The sequence below is a fragment of the Myxine glutinosa genome, chromosome 9 (assembly GCF_964187855.1).
Source record: "Myxine glutinosa chromosome 9, kmMyxGlut1.1, whole genome shotgun sequence".
Lineage (NCBI taxonomy): Eukaryota > Metazoa > Chordata > Myxini > Myxiniformes > Myxinidae > Myxine > Myxine glutinosa.
In genome coordinates this window covers 74,606,190-74,627,707 of record NC_136269.1, presented here as the reverse complement: position 1 = coordinate 74,627,707, position 21,518 = coordinate 74,606,190, and the positions used below count along the sequence as shown (strand labels likewise).

Here is a 21,518-nt window from a genome sequence, read left to right as displayed (position 1 = left end):
GTACCATTTTTAAAGTCTTTGTTACTCCTCGGTCGGGGTTTGAACCCCCATCCTCCCGGACTCAAGAGTGGACACTCTAGTCATTATGCCACTGAGGCTGGTCGTGCCACAGACAGGTAATATCATGTACACAATATATTTACAGGCATTTGTTTGAAGTAGGTCTTTTTGTCTCGTTGATGGACCAAACTCGTTGCAGAGCCTTCTCCCCCCAAGTCGGTGCTTCTGAGGCAGCTCCTGAGCAAGGGTTATACTGTGTGGTTTGCATTGATGTGCCAGGAGTAGTTAGGGCAGGAATCTGGCCATGGTACGGTGATAGCTCACCTACTCATTCGCAAAGGACACAGTGGGACCTTTAATGTCAACCAACAAACACCGGCAGACTGGATGTCCGTTTAACGTCCATCCGAGGGATGGCACACACTTTGATGAATCGCCCTGCTTGGGAAACACCAGATTGACAGTTTATATCTGGGTTGGGATTTGAACCTGGACTATAATAATATAATAATAATTCATTTATTTTGTATAGCGCTTTTCCAGAAGCCCAAAGGCGCTTTGACAGAGTGGCAAACATAATGCATAACAATACATGAAAACAACAATTGCAAAAAGACAAGAATCAATAGGGAAATATTTAAAGCAAAAGGAGGGAGAAGGAGAAGAGATAGTCAGGGGTTAAATGCTGTGGGTTGAATGTTGAATGCAGTGTTGAACCGGTGGGTCTTTAGTGATGTTTTGAATGTGGTGAGTGAGGAGGAGTCTCTGATGGTGTGAGGTAGTGAGTTCCAGAGGGTGGGAGCAGCGATGGAGAAGGCCCTGTCCCCCCAGGATCTGAATTTGGTCCGGATGGAGGGGGTCAGGAGGTTGGTACCAGCAGAGCGGAGGTTGCGGGTGGGAGTGTGTCTGGAGAGGAGGTCAGCCAGGTAGGACGGGGCCAGGTTATGGAGGGCTTTGTATGTCAAGAGGAGGATTTTGTACTGGATTCTCTGGGGGATGGGGAGCCAGTGAAGCTTGTAAAGGACGGGGGTGATGTGGTCACGGGTCCGGGAATGGGTGAGTAGACGGGCAGCGGAGTTCTGAATGTATTGGAGTTTATTGGTGATTTTTTAGGGTGAACCATAGAGGAGGCTATTGCAGTAGTCCAGACGGGAGGTGATGAAGGCGTGGATGAGGGTTTCTGCAGCCGTGGAGGAGAGGGATGAGCGGAGACGGGCAATGTTTTTCAGGTGAAAGAAGGCTGACTTTGTGATCTGTTTAGTGTATTTGTCGAAGGAAAGGGTTTGGTCAAAGATGACGCCAAGATTCCGGATGTGAGGGGAGGTGGATACTGGGATACCGTCGATGTTGAGGGCAAAGTTATGGGTGGATTTTGTGAGCGTTTTTGGGCCAATGATGATTATTTCAGATTTATCACAGTTAAGCTTGAGGAAGTTGATTTGAAGCCAGGATTTTATTTCAGTGATGCAGTTTGTCAGGATAGAGTGGGTGTCGGTGGAGACGGACTTGGTGGAGATGAAAAGCTGGATGTCATCGGCGAAGCAGTGGAATTCGAGACCATGACGGCGGATTAAGTGACCGAGCGGGGACAGGTAAAGGATGAAGAGGAGGGGGCCAAGAACTGAACCTTGGGGGACACCTTGGGGGAGGGGAGCAGTGGGGGATTTGCAGTTATTGATGGAGATGAACTGGCATCTGTCAGAGAGGTATGATTTAATCCAAGAGAGGGCAGTGCCGGTAACGTTAAAGGTGGATTCAAGTCGGGTGAGGAGGATAGTGTGATCGATGGTGTCAAAGGCAGCGCTGAGGTCGAGGAGGACGAGAATGTTGAGGTTGCCAGCGTCAGAGGAGAGGAGAAGGTCATTGGTGATTTTGAGGAGAGCAGTTTCAGTACTGTGGTTGGACCGGAATCCGGATTGGAATGTTTCATACAGGTTATTGGCAGAGAGATGATGTTTGAGTTGAGTGGCTACAGCGTGTTCCAAAACTTTTGACAGAAAGGGTAGGTTGGAGATGGGTCTGAAGTTGTTTAGGGTGTCAGGGTTTAGACCAGGTTTTTTTAGAATGGGGGTAACAGCAGCAATTTTGAGGGAAGGTGGGACGATGCCTGTAGACAGGGAGGAGTTTATTGTTGCAATGATAAGTGGAGAGAGAGCAGGGAGGGAGGCTTTGACAAAGCTGGAGGGGATGGGGTCAAGAGTGCAGGTGGCAGTTTTCATTCCTATGAGGAGTTCAGAGAGGTCAGTAGGGGAGATTGGGGAGAACCGAGACAGGGGATGGCAGGACAAGGGGGGGCAGGTGGTTGGAGGGGGAGTGGGTGCGGCGGTGGTCAAGCTGTTGTAGATGTTGTCAATTTTGCGTTGGAAGAAAGAGAGGAAGGAGATGCAGTTGTCTACTGTGAATGACTGGGTGGTGGTGTTCAGGGGGCGGAGGAGTTTGTTTATTGTCGAGAAGAGTGCTTTTGGGTTTCCGGAGCCAGAGTGGATAATTTGAGAGTAGTAGGCAGAGCGGGCGCGGGAGAGGGCATCTTTGTAGTGTTGTAGGTGGTCCTTGTAGGCTTGGGAGTGAACTGTGAGACCCGTTTTATTGCGGAGTCTTTCAAGTTGGCGAGCACGAGTTTTCATCAGGTGGAGTTCAGGGGTAAACCAGGGAGCAGAATGGGTGAAAGAAACTGTTTTGGTTTTTACAGGCGCAAGCTGGTCAAGGCAGGAGGAGAGAGTGTGGTTGTAGTAGTCAGTGAGGTCGGAAGGGGTGTGGAGGTCAATGAAGGGAGAAGTGGACATTTTTTCAGAGAGGATGGATGAGAATGAGGTAGGTGAAAGAGCGTTTAGCTTACGGAAGTTGATTGTGCGATAATGCCTTGGTGTTGGGGCGGGGATGTTGATGGTCAGAGTGATGGCTAAGTGGTCAGAGAGGGTGAGGTCGGAGCCCTAGAGATGGTGCAAATTTAATCCAGTGGAGCAGACAAGGTCCAAAATGTGACCACGGATATGGGTAGGAAAGTCGACATGTTGAGTGAGGTTAAAGCAGGTGAGTAAATCAGTGAAGTCAGTGGTTATTGTGGAGTCAGTGGAGTCCATGTGGATATTGAAATCACCAAGGAGGAGGATTGAGGGGGAGAGGGAACATAGCTGGGTCAGAAAGTAGGAGAAGTCAGACAGGAATGATGGGTGTGGTTTGGGAGGGCGGTAGACGACAGCCATGACTGACTGCGTGCGACCAGAGAGTTTTAAAGCCAGGTGTTCAAATGATGGAGCAGATGAGATGGAGATGAGATGAGGACTAGACAGCTTAAAGGTGAGTGTGTGTACCTCTGGGCCATCCTGCCAGCCCATGGCATTTTATCTGAAAAAAAATGTCCATCCCACCAATGTGTTAAACATTCCTCATTAAAATGAGGTATTAATTATAAATTAGAAGAATTAAAAATAAAATGAGAAATGCTTAGCACTGATAAGATTTGAATTAGCTTTTTTTTAAAAGATTTTTGAAATAGCTCTTTTCAGACTGTCTCACTTCCACGTCAGCCATTCTCAGATGTTGGATGGTGTCGGTACTGTTTCCAAACTTGATTTATTAAGACAATTTATTGGTTGCAAGGATTCAGATCTAGAGACATTGCAGTCAATGTAAAGTGATGAGCAGCCAATGAATGTGATCAGCAAATGCAAGCATTGGGGTTGATCAGTAAATAGGTTCGCAGTAATTGCTATTCATCTGTAACATTCACAATTATTGGGTTAGTCTAGTTGGTTTTTTCCATCTGAGCACTTGCTTGGACTCTCTATTTTTGTGTTTTTGCTGGGAACACTGTTGCCACTGATGCAGCGCCCTCTGTCGATTAGAGCAGGAGATTGAATTTGGCTAGGGTGGGGATGATTGCTCACGTACTCTTTGCAAAGGACACCATGAGATCTTTAACATCCACCAAATAATGCTGGTACCTCATGTTCAAATCTAATATGCTGTGTTGATTTGTTTGTTTACATACATACAGGAGGTAGTGGACCAAAAAATGGAAACACCAACAGAATGTCACTTAGTAGGACGTTGGGCCACCATTGATATGACATGGCATAGCGTCAACAAGGGTCTGGGACTGTACTGCAGGAATGTGGCACGATTCTTCCACAAGGAAGTCCTTCAATTCACATTAGTTTGATGTAGGTGGAAACCATTGTCATAGGCACCTCTCCAGGCATTTCCATAAATGCTCTATATGATTGAGGTCCAGTAATTGGGGGAGCCATGGAAGAGGGATAACATCGTCCTCATGCTCATCAAACCAGCCAGTGAAGACACGTGGATTGTGGACTGGAGCAAATTGTTATCGTGAAAGACACACCTACCCCCAGCAAGGAAGAAATGCTGCATCATGGGATGCAGATGATCACTCAGGACAGTAACATAGCGTGCTACATAAATACTGCCTTCTAAGGGAATGAGTGGGCCCAGGCCATGCCAAGAAAATATGCTCCACACCATTATGGAACTGTCAAACTTTCACTGTTGGAATCAGGCACTCATGTTGTAGAGATCCCTAGGCTGTCGCCACATGTGCACACGTCCATTCATTGAGAACATGGTGAAGTATGACACATTAGATCATATCACATTCTTCCACTGCTCGGCAGTCCATAGCCTATTGTCCTTGCACCACTGGACCAGCAAACGAGTGTTGCCAGGTGTTGAGTGGTTTGTGCAGAGAAACCCAGCTATGATATCCTGCCCAGTGAAGTTCCCTTCTGACGACGCAGGATGCTCACAGCCCACATTGAACTCTGCGCACAGTTTGGCCACCATTGCTCATGTTTTGCCTCAGTCCAGACTAATGCCAAGCCATGCGTCACGTTTGTCGAGTATGTGCTTCTGCCCACTATTGCCCTTCGATGACGACATCTTTCCTTCTCTTTCCCAGGCTGACATCACCTTTGAGACAGTTCTTCATGACACGTTAGCAATCTCCGCAACATTTGTCACCGAAGCACTTGCCAAGCCCTCACCAACAATTGTACCACAATCAGTCACTGAGGTCTCTTCTTGTGTCCATGCTAGCCCTGAATACTGGACTCAAGCCACAGCCCGCTTTGCATATACACAATAGGCTCCGGGCCAGGTATGGTCCATCTGCACCCCCCCCCACAACTCTCCGACCCTGGGTTTTTCTGAACCATTGGGGTGTCCTGGGGTGGAAATCAACTGGTAACAGTAAATAAACTTGGACTCACTACCCATTTGGTACCTATATTGGATGGTACCCTCAAAACAGCATATTTTTAAATCCGCGTTGCGCCATATTCGACACACGTGTTCTTTTGGTATTTGTGCCTGCTAATATTAACTCAGAATAAAAAGTTATATACCAAAAGAAAGCTGTTCATCTACTGATCATCATAGAATATTGACACATTACTTATAATGGTACCTTAATGGTCATAACTAGTGCTGAATAGCAGTACCCCACTTTAACGTAACATAATTCGGTATCGACCGTACTATTTCATCTTACACACATAATATGAACACATTACACCTGATATGCTTACATATATATTTTATTGGCTTTCTCCTGTATATCAGCTTTAATTTGATACCAGATACATCCCCATAGCTTCAATTCTCTTTTTTATACAGCGTGTCAAAGATACTACCGGTATGGGGTGATATTGTAGGCGATGCTGCATTTGTCAATTTACAAATGCTGCCACGTATATCATGTACATATATGTTGGACACATGACAAAATCTATGTATTGTTAATATGTGTTACTTAATATATTGTTGTATTGATGTATCACTGTAGTTTATTGCAGGAATTTTGACGAAAATGGCATGCAGATCCTTCCATGTTTGTATCCTGCGTAAATTGAGATCATCAGATTGTACAATTATGTTATTTAAGTGTCTCTTACAGCGACAGAACGAGTCAATTAGTTAAGTTAAACACCTTTTTTTACATAGTTAAGTATGCAATATAAGATATTTTTTATAATTAAGATGCAATTTATAATAATTATTCAGCTTGGTACTTACCAATATTTTGATGTGTTTTGCAGGTGAAGTAACAACGCTAATATGGAACATCAAAAGTACAAAGTACAAAACTGTCCAGGAATGCTTGCGTGCTGCTGAAGAGGCCACCAGAGAAGTTGGCCAGCCTTATGTCATTACCACATTCGATTTGGGGGTATGCATGAAGGTATTCCCCCTAGTATGGAACTCCCCCGACAAGTACGAAAGTCACATCATTCTAATAGGCACCTTCCACCTTGTTTGTGCTTACATGAAAATGATGGGTAAGAAGATGGCTGGGTCTGGTCTGTCAGATATCCTCCTGGAAGCAGGATTGATCGGTAGTGGATCTATCACAGGTGTGATGTCGGGAAAGAATTATGACAGAGCGTTACACTGTCATAAACTTATGCTGGAATGCTTGGAGAGGCTTCTCTTGGCGGAATACCTCAACGAAACTAATGCTGATGACCTGTTCGCGTCCCTCCCTGACGACTCAACTAGAAGACTGCAAGATCTTGTTGAATCCCCCAGTCAAATGACCTTAGAAGCTGTCTCGACGGATGAACTCATCATGAAGGTCATAGATAACTATGATACATTTCGACAGAGTGTAGCAAAGGGACGATTGGGGAAAACTGCTGAGCTCTGGGTGTCGTACATGGACCATGTACGTCTAGTCCTCTCACTCCTTGAAGCTGTAAAGACTAACAACTTTGTCTTGTATGTTGCGTCCATCAACGGTATGACTCCCCTCTTCTTCAGCTTCGGTGGCCAAAACTACGCCAGGTATTTGTCGTATTTCTCCATCTTCTTAGCCAACGTAGATAGCTCGCACCCGGGAGCTTTGACCCTCATTCGACGAGGAGCAATCAGTGTTGCTCGCTCCTTTATCCCTGGGAATCGCTGTGCTGTTGACAAGACAATGGAGGAAACCTTCATGAGACATGCAAAGTCTCATGGTGGTGCTGGTGCGGGTATATCTGGACTACTCACCAATTACCAGGCATATCAGAGGTGGGTCCGCACCCTTCACGAAAGGTCTCTCTACGTTGATGCATGTCTTGGTATGGCTCACATGACAGACAGCGGACAGGACACTAAGCATCGTGATGTACGTCCCAGAGAGGTGAGAAAAGGAGAGAGGTTGGTGAAGAAGACCATGGATGCGGTATGCAGTTTCCTGAATCCATTCACGGTAGACACAAAGGACCAGCTGTTGATTCTATCGTCAGGCGGTGCAGCCTCTGATGATGTTGCTGCAGATGTTCTGAAGGCTGAAGCCATCGGTCAACAAGCTCATGATAAATTTGTTGAGGTCCGACTGAAAACTGGCGAAGATTTTTTTGAACCAGTAAAACGACTCAATCTCAAAACTCTGAACAACATGAACAAAAGTTCCAAGACCAAGACATCAAAGAACAAAGTCACCCAGTTCAAGCACCAGGGAAACGTTGCATTTCAGCTTTTGCTGAAATCGCAAAATCAAGGGCTACAACTTGACCTAAAGGAACTGATGTCATACCCATTAACTCCAGTACCATACAGCTTGGCGACCAGAGATGGGTACCTAGCAAAGACAGACAAGGCAAAGGCATTCCAGCTCCTGACCAAGGACTGTACTGACATCACTGTACCACAGGCAAGGGTCACCCTGACAGTGTATGACGGAAATGCCACCTTCTACTATCTAAAAGACATTCCTAACAACTTCAGCCAGATCTGTTCCAAGGTCTTTGACATCATCAGTAAGACAGGAGATGTGGTGTTCAGCACAGATCAATACCTACCTGGATCAGTGAAGTCGATGGAGAGGCGACGTCGCGGCTGTGGAGAAAAGTTGATTCTAAAAGGAGAAGCTACAAAGAAACCGCAAGATTGGAAAATGTTTCTCTCGAACGACGAGAATAAAATCCAGTTCATCCGACTGCTACTCAGGCTCTGGAACAGTGACCAGTATGCTTCTCGGTGCCATGGTCGAAAAGTGATCTTGATATGTGAAGGGAAGGCATACCAACTCACATCCACAGATGGTCAGACAACAAATGCCAAAGAGTTGCCTCAGCTGGAATCGTCTCAAGAAGAAACAGACTCGCGCGTGATATTATACGTAAACTACGCCAGGAGCCAGAAATATGAGTTTGTTCGAGTGAAGAGCCCAGACTCGGATGTATTCTTCATCTTACTGCACTACGCCGCATCGATAAACGACATAAAGATACTGTTTGACACAGGCACAGGAAACAAGCAGAGGCTAATAAACGTCAGTAAACTCGCAGCAGACTTCGGCCAAGAGAAGAGTACTGCTCTTATGGCACTTCACGCCTACAGCGGTTGTGACAGCACTAGCGCTTTCCGAGGGATTGGAAAAATCAAACCTGTTAAAACGCTGCTTCGTCTGCCGCAATACATCCCTATTCTCAACAAGCTTGGAGATACGTGGGATGTGCCAGAAGAGCTGAACAATCAACTAGACAGCTTCACATGTGCCATGTATGGAAGAGGAAAGGTATCACACGTTGATGATCTGCGACTCCTGAGAATAAATGAGCTATGTGCCAAGGAGAATCGTCACCTACCCTCAGGCAATGTAGACATGGCCAATATTCCACCATGTATGAGGAGCCTCACACAGCACATCCGAAGGGTCAACCACCAAGTGGGAATTTGGAAGAGAGCTCACGTTCCTCGACCAAGGATTCCCAAAGCAAGTCCAGGCCATGGCTGGGAAGAGGAGAAAGGCTGCCTGGATCCTCTCTGGTATGATGGAGACATGCTTCCGCGTGAGCTGGCTGATATAGCTCAGGTCATGTCAGACGACGATGAGAGTGATGATGAATCAGGTGATGAAACACCTGATGATATGGATCGTGTTTTGTACAGTGATACCGATGAAAGTGACAGTGACGATGACTGATCATGATGGACATATGCCATTCGTGCAAGCAAGCCAACTTGACTGCACTCATGCAGTGTTTGACTTTTGTTGATAATTAACAAAATGCAATTGTTTGTGTTCTTTTGAGAGTGGATACTTGTATTATATGATATAATGTGGTTAACTGAGTGTACGACATACATATGTAATTGTAGGGATAAAACTGACTGTTAATATTATTATGATATCTGTTGTTGAGCAATAATGTTTGGTTTATCATCAAAATATTCGATACTAAAAATTTTTTCAATGGGATGTTAAAATTTAGTTTCAAATAAGAAATATTTTTACTTTTACAGTAAATATTCGAGCATTACATTGTTACTGTTCTGTGGAAGGTGTTTGACCCAGTGTATGAATATTAATATGATGATATTAAAAACTACTGTGATTAATAAACAAGTTTTTCTTGTTTAATATGTTAATAAGATGGCAGTATGATTATGATATTCGATTATGAATGACATTTATAAGTGTAATAGGCAGTTCTTTTGAATATAGACAAAGACTGTTACCGAGATTATATGATTCATGGTTCCCGCGAAACAGGTAGTATCTTTGACACGCTGTATAAAAAAGAGAATTGAAGCTATGGGGATGTATCTGGTATCAAATTAAAGCTGATATACAGGAGAAAGCCAATAAAATATATATGTAAGCATATCAGGTGTAATGTGTTCATATTATGTGTGTAAGATGAAATAGTACGGTCGATACCGAATTATGTTACGTTAAAGTGGGGTACTGCTATTCAGCACTAGTTATGACCATTAAGGTACCATTATAAGTAATGTGTCAATATTCTATGATGATCAGTAGATGAACAGCTTTCTTTTGGTATATAACTTTTTATTCTGAGTTAATATTAGCAGGCACAAATACCAAAAGAACACGTGTGTCGAATATGGCGCAACGCGGATTTTAAAATATGCTGTTTTGAGGGTACCATCCAATATAGGTACCAAATGGGTAGTGAGTCCAAGTTTATTTACTGTTACCAGTTGATTTCCACCCCAGGACACCCCAATGGTTCAGAAAGAGTTGTGGGGGGGGTGCAGATGGACCATACCTGGCCCGGAGCCTACAACCAGAGGGCTCCTGGGAAGCGATTTATATTTTTTACATGCTGGTCATGTATGTGTAGCATCCCCATACTTTGCATATATGTTGTACAGCCCATACATACACCCTGGTATTTCCATTTATTTTTTTGTCCACTATCTGTACATACTTGGCCTGGGTGATATGGAAAAACCTATATCACGATAATGGACCTCATCATGATTATCGCGATTTCATGATAATATAAATAATGTAATGAGTGCTTTGAGAACCATGTAGGATACAATAACAATCCACATAAGAACAAACTAAACTATAACGGCACTCAGTAGAGAGCACACCTCCGCCTGGTTGGCCATGTCACTCAATGGTGAAGAATCACTTTAAAAATTAAGTAATTCTCATATCCGAATCCATATTCAGATCTTCACCAAAATCCAATCTATTTGTCCTTGTCAGACACACAACCGGTCCACCAAGTTTCGTCCAAATCCGTCCACAACTTTTTGAGATATCCTGCTATGTATCGTTTTTAGCCCGATCTCTCAATGGTGAAGAATCACTTTAAAAATCCTGGTAGCGGGATCCGAATCCGGATCTTCACCAAAATCTAATCATTTCATCCTTGTCAAATACACTACATCTCTGCCAAATTTCGTCCGAATCCGTAAACAACTTTTTGAGATATTTTATTTACAGACAAACAGACAAACAAACAGACAGACAAACAAACAAACAAACAGACAAACAAACAGACAAACAGACAGACAAACAGATAGATAGGGGTGAAAACATAACCTCCATTCACCTTTGGTGGTGGAGGTAATAACCATAGAGTTACGTGTGTTTGTACTCTTTGTTTCATAATTTTGTTGCAATTTGTTTAAAGTCAAACCTCATTTTCACTGGACGAAAACACTTTGCTCCATTTGCAAAGCAGTTGATACGGAATTGTCTGGCTTTGCAAGCGATAGCAAGCTGCTTGCTAATGGAACATAACTGAGCGAGCTGCTTGCTAATGGAACACACCGAGCAAGCTGCTTGCTAACGGAACACACTAAGAAAGCCACTTGATAATTGGGACATTTGTAAAGAAAGTTTAAAATCTAAAATACCGCCTTTGATGTGGAACTTCGTGAATAATAAATGCCAAGCAATCCCATGTGACAAAAATGGGTTATACAAATAAATATATGAAACACACGACACCATCTTTCCTGCTCCGTTTGGTCCAACGAGAACAGCGAAAGGAGAGAAGAGAGATTACCTGCTTGTCCTTGTCCTCGGTGCCAAAACTCCGCACATTGAAGACGCTCATATTCTCGATCTTTGACGCTCATATTCTCGATCTTTGACGCTCATATTCTCGATCTTTGACGCTCATATTCTCGATCTTTGACGCTCATATTCTCGATCTTTGACGCTCATATTCTCGATCTTTGACGCTCATATTCTCGATCTTTGACACTCATATTCTCGATCTTTGACGCTCATATTCTCGATCTTTCACGCTCATATTCTCGATCTTTCACGCTCATATTCTCGATCTTTCACGCTCATATTCTCGATCTTTGACGCTCATATTCTCGATCTTTGACGCTCATATTCTCGATATTTGACGCTCATATTCTCGATCTTTGACGCTCATATTCTCGATCTTTGACGCTCATATTCTCGATCTTTCACGCTCATATTCTCGATCTTTAACACTCATATTCTCGATCTTTGACGCTCATATTCTCGATCTTTGACGCTCATATTCTCGATCTTTGACGCTCATATTCTCGATCTTTGACGCTCATATTCTCGATCTTTGACGCTCATATTCTCGATCTTTGACGCTCATATTCTCGATCTTTGACGCTCATATTCTCGATCTTTGACGCTCATATTCTCGATCTTTGACGCTCATATTCTCGATCTTTGACGCTCATATTCTCGATCTTTGACGCTCATATTCTCGATCTTTGACGCTCATATTCTCGATCTTTGACGCTCATATTCTCGATCTTTGACGCTCATATTCTCGATCTTTGACGCTCATATTCTCGATCTTTGACGCTCATATTCTCGATCTTTGACGCTCATATTCTCGATCTTTGACGCTCATATTCTCGATATTTGACGCTCATATTCTCGATCTTTGACGCTCATATTCTCGATCTTTGACGCTCATATTCTCGATCTTTGACGCTCATATTCTCGATCTTTGACGCTCATATTCTCGATCTTTGACGCTCATATTCTCGATCTTTGACGCTCATATTCTCGATCTTTGACGCTCATATTCTCGATCTTTGACGCTCATATTCTCGATCTTTGACGCTCATATTCTCGATCTTTGACGCTCATATTCTCGATCTTTGACGCTCATATTCTCGATCTTTGACGCTCATATTCTCGATCTTTGACGCTCATATTCTCGATCTTTGACGCTCATATTCTCGATCTTTGACGCTCATATTCTCGATCTTTGACGCTCATATTCTCGATCTTTGACGCTCATATTCTCGATCTTTGACGCTCATATTCTCGATATTTGACGCTCATATTCTCGATCTTTGACGCTCATATTCTCGATCTTTGACGCTCATATTCTCGATCTTTGACGCTCATATTCTCGATCTTTGACGCTCATATTCTCGATATTTGACGCTCATATTCTCGATCTTTGACGCTCATATTCTCGATCTTTGACGCTCATATTCTCGATCTTTCACGCTCATATTCTCGATCTTTGACGCTCATATTCTCGATCTTTGACGCTCATATTCTCGATCTTTGACGCTCATATTCTCGATATTTGACGCTCATATTCTCGATCTTTGACGCTCATATTCTCGATCTTTGACGCTCATATTCTCGATCTTTGACGCTCATATTCTCGATCTTTGACGCTCATATTCTCGATCTTTGACGCTCATATTCTCGATCTTTGACGCTCATATTCTCGATATTTGACGCTCATATTCTCGATCTTTGACGCTCATATTCTCGATCTTTGACGCTCATATTCTCGATCTTTGACGCTCATATTCTCGATCTTTGACGCTCATATTCTCGATCTTTGACGCTCATATTCTCGATCTTTGACGCTCATATTCTCGATCTTTGACGCTCATATTCTCGATCTTTGACGCTCATATTCTCGATATTTGACGCTCATATTCTCGATCTTTGACGCTCATATTCTCGATCTTTGACGCTCATATTCTCGATCTTTGACGCTCATATTCTCGATCTTTGACGCTCATATTCTCGATCTTTGACGCTCATATTCTCGATCTTTGACGCTCATATTCTCGATCTTTGACGCTCATATTCTCGATCTTTGACGCTCATATTCTCGATCTTTGACGCTCATATTCTCGATCTTTGACGCTCATATTCTCGATATTTGACGCTCATATTCTCGATATTTGACGCTCATATTCTCGATATTTGACGCTCATATTCTCGATCTTTGACGCTCATATTCTCGATCTTTGACGCTCATATTCTCGATCTTTGACGCTCATATTCTCGATCTTTGACGCTCATATTCTCGATCTTTGACGCTCATATTCTCGATCTTTGACGCTCATATTCTCGATCTTTGACATGATGTTTCCTTGAGTGCGTAACTTCAAGCACAGACAAAGCAAATTCAAACGGATCGCTGATTTCTATACCGGAAGTGCTTTAGGTGCCTTTAGTTTGTTGTTTGTTTTTTAATGTTTATTGTTTAATGAAATACCATTTAAATTAAATCTTTGAGAATACACATTTCATATTATATCACCTGGTTTGTTTTATAGAGCTGCATTTAATAGGGATACAGGGGCGGATCCAGGGGGGGGGGGTGCAGGGGGTGCGCACCCCCCCCCCCCCCCCACCACTTCGATCCAGGATGAGGGTGCAGGGGGTGCGAATCTGCTGAACTGTTGGACCATGGAAGAACACAAGGAACTGCAGAAACTTCCAAGAACGCATGAAATGCCGTTTCTGACGATCAATTCTTTAAAATTTCCTGGGGGAGGACCCCATTTATCCCCCCCCCCCCAAGCACTATGGTTTCAGGCACCCCCCCCCCCCATCCCCCCCGTCCAAAAATTCCTGGATCTGCCCCTGGGGTATATCTTTTGAAAGTGACTAAACACAAACCAAAGCGGTCAATATCCTGGTTCAAGGTGCGATATACCTACTGAGCATGCGCAGCAGCTATCATGATAATTGGTTCACGAGTTATCAAGTGACCACTATATTTGTCATGTGTGTGCGTTTGTCTCTGTGTGTGTCTGTCTGTCCGCAGCATAACTACCCAATGATATCATCCGATCTTGATGAAACTTGGGTGGGAGGTTGATATCATGATCTAGTTGTGTCCTGCCTAGAGTGGGCGTGTTGTGAGTGGAGCCACGCCCAAAAAAGATGTCTTTTTAGGGGGTAATGGATTTCAAGCTACATCTTCTCCGAGGGGTTTGGTGGAATCTGACAGGGGTTTCGATATTTGGTTCGGCCGTCATGTGTCTAGCCCCACGGAGCTCGATTTTTCATTTTCGCTCCAAGGTCAAGGTCACAAGGTCACAAAATTTAGAAAAGTCAATTTTTTAAATGGTTTTATTACATTGTTCGCTTCCTGATAGGGTGAAATGTCGTACATGATCTTATATTATCACATACATCATGAAATACAAGTTTTTCAACAAATTTCAGAATCTTCGACCTTTGACCTTTGAAGGTCATAAAGGTCAAATTTTCAAAGTTGTTGGAATCGAACCGAATTTTCAGTATTGTGTAGCTAACTAACCTCATAACTGATTATACATTATTTTCTATCATTTCAAGGTCAGTAACCTTCGTTTTGACATTTCTGGGCCTGGCCTGTCGGGGCCTGTTTCGGTTATAGTCCGTCGTTTATCATTGAATAGAGCTCGCTCGTGAACCATCGTCATCTCCTGACTTGTAAATTTATATTATCGTTATCACAATTGCAAATCTAAAGCACGATTATCGTCCCATCGCGATTATCGCCAACCACTATAACATACATACATACATACATACATACACACATTTGCTCCATATAATATAAAACTAGCAGAAACCCATGATAAAAAATACCACAACAGAAAAGCCTTGGCAATTATTTTTAGTTGCGACGAGCAGCTCTGAGAGGACCGCGTTGTTGTTCTTGTTGTTGGGGTGCCTTTTTGAATAGCACATGCGCATGCACACAGATGTGCGTTGGTATGAGGTAAGAACATCGCGGACTAAAATCGCAATTTGTTTGAAGAAACCAGAATAAATTTAGCAACAAAGACAACATGAATGTTTTCATATCAATCTCGTTTCACAGAACTTTTTTACTTTCAAATCACTTTAATCACACCACACCAAACAGAACCACACAACCACACCACTGTTTTCACAGAACCACACCCACTTTCAAATCCCCTACCGACCAAGCCCGTTTCAAATTATCCCTCTGCCACCCAGAATTAACATTAATAAATAACATTAATGAATTAACATTAACAGAAATAACATTCACGTCCATACATTATACATAGTGTGTTCAAAAAGTATCCGACCTTTATTTTTCGTGCATGAAAAAAAGAAGCTAGGGAGGCGTTGATTGGTGCACGTATGTAGGCGATCCTAATGCACACGCGTGAATTTTTTCCCACCTGCAGAAGCTGTCATTCGACGGCAGACCGCCGATGAGTGAGGACATGTAAGTGAGCGCCGTCGGATTTTCGTTTTTGACAAAATGACGGAAAAACTTGAACAATGCTACTGCATCAAATTTTTTGTTTTTTGGCCTCTGGGATGATGGATGCTTCCATTGTGATGACTGCAACTTGGTTTCTGGGTCATACCCATAAACCCAGGACTCATCGCCAGTGATCACTGTGTTGAGGAAGCTGGGATCGCTGTTCACAGTCTCCAGCATGTCCTGTGCGATCTCCAAACGGAGTTGCTTCTGCTCAATCGTTAGCAGCTTTGGTACGAACTTCGCTGAGATTCTCCTGAAGCCCAAATCCTCCTTCATAATGGAATGAACGGTGTTGAATCTTGCGGATCGTTTCCACTTGGGAATCGCCAAGCTTTACACAAAATTTGATGCAGTAGCGTTGTTTAAGTTTTTCCGTCATTTTGTCAAAAACGAAAATCCGACGGCGCTCACTTACATGTCCTCACTCATCGGCGGTCTGCCGTCGAATGACAGCTTCTGCAGGTGGGAAAAAATTCATGCGTGTGCATTAGGATTGCCTACATACATGCACCAATCAACGCCTCCCTAGCTTCTTTTTTTTTACGCACGAAAAATATAGGTCGGATACTTTTTGAACACAGTAGGATGTAATTAAGTGGGTCATTCCATGTCAAATCATCAAAGAATCTGCCGTCATCTCTCAGATTTTTGTAAAACTTTGGGAACCAATTGGGACCCATGAAAAACAGCTAGAACTCAAATATTTTTGCTAACAGCCTCTTAATTAGTGAGATACAGGTTAACGAACTTTGGACTAATTAGCGCGATGTCGCGAATTCAAATGGCCATATCTCTAAAAGTATAACACCTAGAGAGCTGGTTTTGGTGTCATTTTAAAGGTATTTTCATGCCCTATAAATTTGTCTGGGCAACATTTTCCTACCTCCAATCACAAAAAAGTTATCACAAAATATAAACTTCAATCGTGAATCCAAAAAAAATGTATCCTTCAAATTTCCTCAAATTCATCCCAGATGTACCTTATGATGTCAAGAAGCTTCCACATAAGTTTTGTGATGGGCACTCCAATAGTTTCTGAGATATGAGCAATAATGTACATGTACGTATGGCATATAGGTTCGAAAATCAGCATTTGTAATGTATTATACAATCATTCTAACCTAGCCATGACAGGGAACACAGGGAACAACCATCAATTGCTTTGAAGTATCATATACTTTCATTTTCAACTGGGCCTGAGGGGAATTCTCATCTGGGGAATTCCAACTGGGATTTCCCATGTGGGTAAGTCGAGGTGATGCAACTTTCACAGTCTAAGATCCCCAGGGAAAGTCCAAGTTGGCTTAGTGTAATGCTTAGGCCTGCCACCAACAGAAATTGGCAGTTCACTTCTGAAGGAGCTGCAGAAAAATGACGACTGCCAAGGAAAAGTTCATCTTGAAGCAGAAATCCTGCTGCAATCCCTTTGGAGCTCATGAAAAACCAAAGTCGTCTGGCTTGAGAGCTGTTAGCCAAAAAGCCATAGCCGCTCATCCAAGCCTCAAACTGCAAAGTGCACAGAAAATCTGTACCCAGTGTCATAAGAAACTGGCAAAAAGACAACCAGGTGTGGTAGAGACTCAGAGTGAAATACCATTACCAGTGACCAGCAGCGCTATTAGCAGTAGTGAGGACAATGATGGTGGAGGTGAATCACCAATACCAGGCAGTTCAGGGGAGTTTGAATTTCATTCTCCTGAAATGGAACTGAATACACTGAATGAGTCTTTGGGATTGATTGGAGAATCACCTATTCCAAAAAAGAGACTTGCTGCAGATAAATATGTGAAATCCAAAACCAAGAAAATCGGTGACACTGGTTAGTGAACCTAAGTCAGGTTAGTGAACACTGTGTACTTGAACTCACTTATTGATTGTATAATACATTACAAATGCTGATTTTCGAACCTATATGCCATGCGTACATGTACATTATTGCTCATATCTCAGAAACTATTGGAGTGCCCATCACAAAATTTATGTGGAAGCTTCTTGACATCATAAGGTACCTCTGGGATGAATTTGAGGAAATTTGAAGGATACATTTTTTGGGGATTCACAATTGAAGTTTATATTTTGTGATAACTTTTTTGTGGTTGGAGGTAGGAAAATGTTGCCCAGACAAATTCATAGGGCATGAAAATACCTTTAAAATGACACCAAAACCAGCTCTCTAGGTGTTATACTTTTAGAGATATGGCCATTTGAATTCGCGACGTCGCGCTAATTAGTTGAAAGTTCGTTAGTCTGTATCTCACTAATTAAGAGGCTGTTAGCAAAAATATTTGAGTTCTTGCCGTTTTTCATGGGTCCCAATTGGTTCCCAAAGTTTTACAAAAATCTGAGAGATGACGGCAGATTCTTTGATGATTTGACATGGAATGGCTTTAGTTGATGAAGCATGTTGCGTCGCAAAACAAAGGACAAGACCAGAACTGAGAGACAAAAATACGCTTGTGCATGCGTATAATTTAATGACTGGTCGAATTTGGTAGCGCATATTGCAACGGATATCATCATGATTCTACACGTCGCAGCTGGTGACTACACTGTGGTCATTTTTCTCTTGTATTATATAGAAAGAGAAGAGAAGATCCTCCGTCTGACTGGGGGGTTAGTGAGGGATGGGGCCGTCAAATTTGAAGAGTGCTTTACACTATGGAATACCATCCCACGTCTGGCGTATTATTATATCATGTAAGATTCGTATATAGGAAAAGAAAAGGTGTATAGAGGGGAAGATTGGAAACCCTCCCCCCAGGGAAGCAAAGTTTGCCACGACATTGTACACTGCTGCTCAGCACACTGAAGGGTTGTGTAATTCAAAATAACTCTCCAAAATATCTCTCGCTGCGTAATTCAAAACACCTGACTGCACTCGAAAACGTGGGGACAGGAATATTGTACTCTAAACAATGGAGGCTTGTAATACCCGCTTCTCTCTCTCTCACTTGGAGAGGTGCTACACAATACACATTTACAGAGAGAGTTTGCGTCTCTCCCTCCCCAAACCCCTCCGCACGGCCACCGGCTGATGGGAAAATCGAAGAGTGGCTTGCACCATTGGACGACATTCTGCGTAGGACTGAGGGAGGGGGGGGGGGGGTCTGCGGTGGAGGGTGAGCCATCAGGGGGGAAAAACTTTTAGTTCCGAAAGGATCGACCCTTTCAACGCTTAGCGTATTATAATATAGAATGTACCATGTACCCCGAAGACCCAAAATACCCCCAAAAACCCTTGAAGACCCCGAAGACCTTTAAATATCCAAGACTGAAAACGAAAATATCAAGAAGACCGAAAAGACCCCAAAGACCCAAAATACCCCAGTGACTGAAAGGATCAAAAAGACCCAGAATACCAAAAAGACTCAGAAGACCGAAAATACCCCGAAAACCCAAATGGCCTAGAGGACACAAAAGACCCTGAGGACTCCGAAGACCAAAAAGAAGAGTAATTATTTCTCTTGTTTAATATCTGCCTTACAAAAGGGGGAGTTTAATATCTGCCTTTCAAGCATCAAAGATGTAATGCTATATTTTGACCAGCAGGCCTTTCGTTCATTCCCTTGAGAATAATAACCCTAACCCTAACCCTAACCCTAACATCAAACTCGACCATGTTGCATTATTGGAAATCTGACTCATCTCTACCCATCTTGAACACTGTTTCCTGGCCTGGTGAGGTTTCAATAATGAGCCTCCAATGACGAATGAATGTTGGGAGATGTTGTGTATTTATTGTAACATTGATTCCAAGTTTCCAAATGTCATCCTTTTTCATTTCCTCTGAATTGGTCTTGTGCCTCATGCCCAAACCACCACAGGTGCCAGGCATTTCTTTCAAACTACTGAAGTTGGTTATGAGCGGTGAGGATGTGAATGATGTGCTGAAGCAGTTACACGGTCATCTGAAAGTATTTGACGATGCTCTGCGAGATACCAACGACACCTTCCTTGGTGGCGGTACCCCAGGCATGGCCGACTACATTATATGGCCATGGATAGAACGATTGCCAGCAGATATGGTGAAAAGGTGAGTCGGCTGATGGATTTTTTAAAAAATGGATAAATTGGTGGGATTCCTTTTGATGTTTGAAAAGCACCGATCTATTTCATAACAGTTAGGCTGCAAAGATGGCTGATTCTAGATTTGGTCCTGTCAGGGAACTTTTTACTGAACCCTGAAGATAACAATAATTTGAGACGAAACTCAGATACAAAAGAACTTGGTTCGTCTCTTCGAGCCAAGGTTTATTCCGAATTAGGAGGGAAACTTGTTACACAAAATCGAACTAAGATATAACGCGTTGCTTGAAATCTTCTCCCTTCTTGTCCTGCGTCTTCAGATGATACCGTCCCTTCTCTCGGAGCATTGGTGCTTAAGTAGACCCTCGATCCTTTGATGTCGTAGGATTGAAATTCAGAGATCAACACAGAACTCAGCAGCCCGTCTTCCTGGCGCCAAGACCCATCTGCTCTTCGTTATCGGTCACTCAAGGCATACCATAGGTCACTTATCTCCACTTATGTCAACCTTCTCTGTCCTATACAATTCCACTCTCTGACTAGTGCCTCCACCTTTTGGCTTAAGTAAACACTCGAGCCTGGTGTTCTCCATTTTTGGGACAAAGGTTATCTCTTTGGTTCCAAGGCTTTGCCAAACTGCACGGTATAGCACATTCTATCTCTTAACAATGGGTCAAAACTCGTTTCTCCACATTCTTATATGCTTTAAGAACAAAGTTTATATTGACGTACATTTTAATCATTTGCATACCTCACCGACCCTAATAATCACAGAAATCTCCCACAATCCCCAGTTTCTTTCTTTTGGTTAAATTAACAATTTAATCAACTTCCTATTAAATATTCTAACCACAAATTTGGTAATCCAATTTTTTCATACATAAGGCATAAGGCATACACCGTCATCCTGAAAGAATCTGATCACAAAACATTTCTTTGTTCATTGACTCTTTCCATATTAATAATGCAATTCATTTCATTTGCATAAAGCATACAACACTTCACCTTTACCACAACGATTTCAATTCACCATTTAAAATAATAAAGCATCTGCAACATTTGGCAATACGTTTTGCTTCAAACAAATATTGGCTTTGTGTTTGAAAAGAAGAGAAGAGGCCGATCACTTGTTTGACATTCAAGTATGAAACATTTTCTTCTGATGTCTTCATAGCACCTACACTATTTCGTGTAGGATTTTCTGCTGTTGTGATAGCTGGGCAGAGTCACAAACTGACCCTGCTCTGCATGTAGCATCCTTGCCACTCTTGCTGTGAGCCATAGTTGATTTGAACAAGGCCTTCGTCCAGTTGTAGTCGACTTGCCTCCTCACTCAGCATGAGCATGGAGCAAGTGTTGATGTGATGTTGGTTGACCAGCAAGATGTGGAACAGAGATGCCAGGTGCATCCACAACGATGTTAGGACCATGGTGTTCAAGTTGTCCATGGTTCATACCAGGAGCCTCCAGCAGAATCGTGCACAGCTGTTGTGAAAGAAAAGCACAGCCGTCCACTTACAGCTCCTCACTGGCTCTCCAGATGTTGGTGGAGTAATGACACACGTCACCGCAACCAGTAGAAATCGTAGGCAAGATGTCGCTGTCCCGCAATTGCTGACGATGAATGTTTGAGGCATTTGAACAAAAATAAGTGATGCCTTTCTTCAATATGTTGCAGTGTGATCCAGGCAAATGGTCACATAAATTTTCTTTGGTGAAGGT

At 42.9% G+C, this 21,518-nt stretch overlaps 1 protein-coding gene across 2 annotated transcripts in view; it reads left to right on the top strand.

The window, feature by feature from the left end:
- LOC137435308 (glutathione S-transferase omega-1) overlaps window positions 1–21,518 on the top strand; it is a 49,752-nt gene that overhangs the window by 10,759 nt on the left and 17,475 nt on the right. For both annotated transcript variants that reach the window (XM_068128982.2, XM_068128983.2), the window contains exon 4: window positions 19,595–19,803. In XM_068128982.2, coding sequence (XP_067985083.1) covers window positions 19,595–19,803 — 209 coding nt within the window. The remainder of the gene's footprint in view (window positions 1–19,594; window positions 19,804–21,518) is intronic.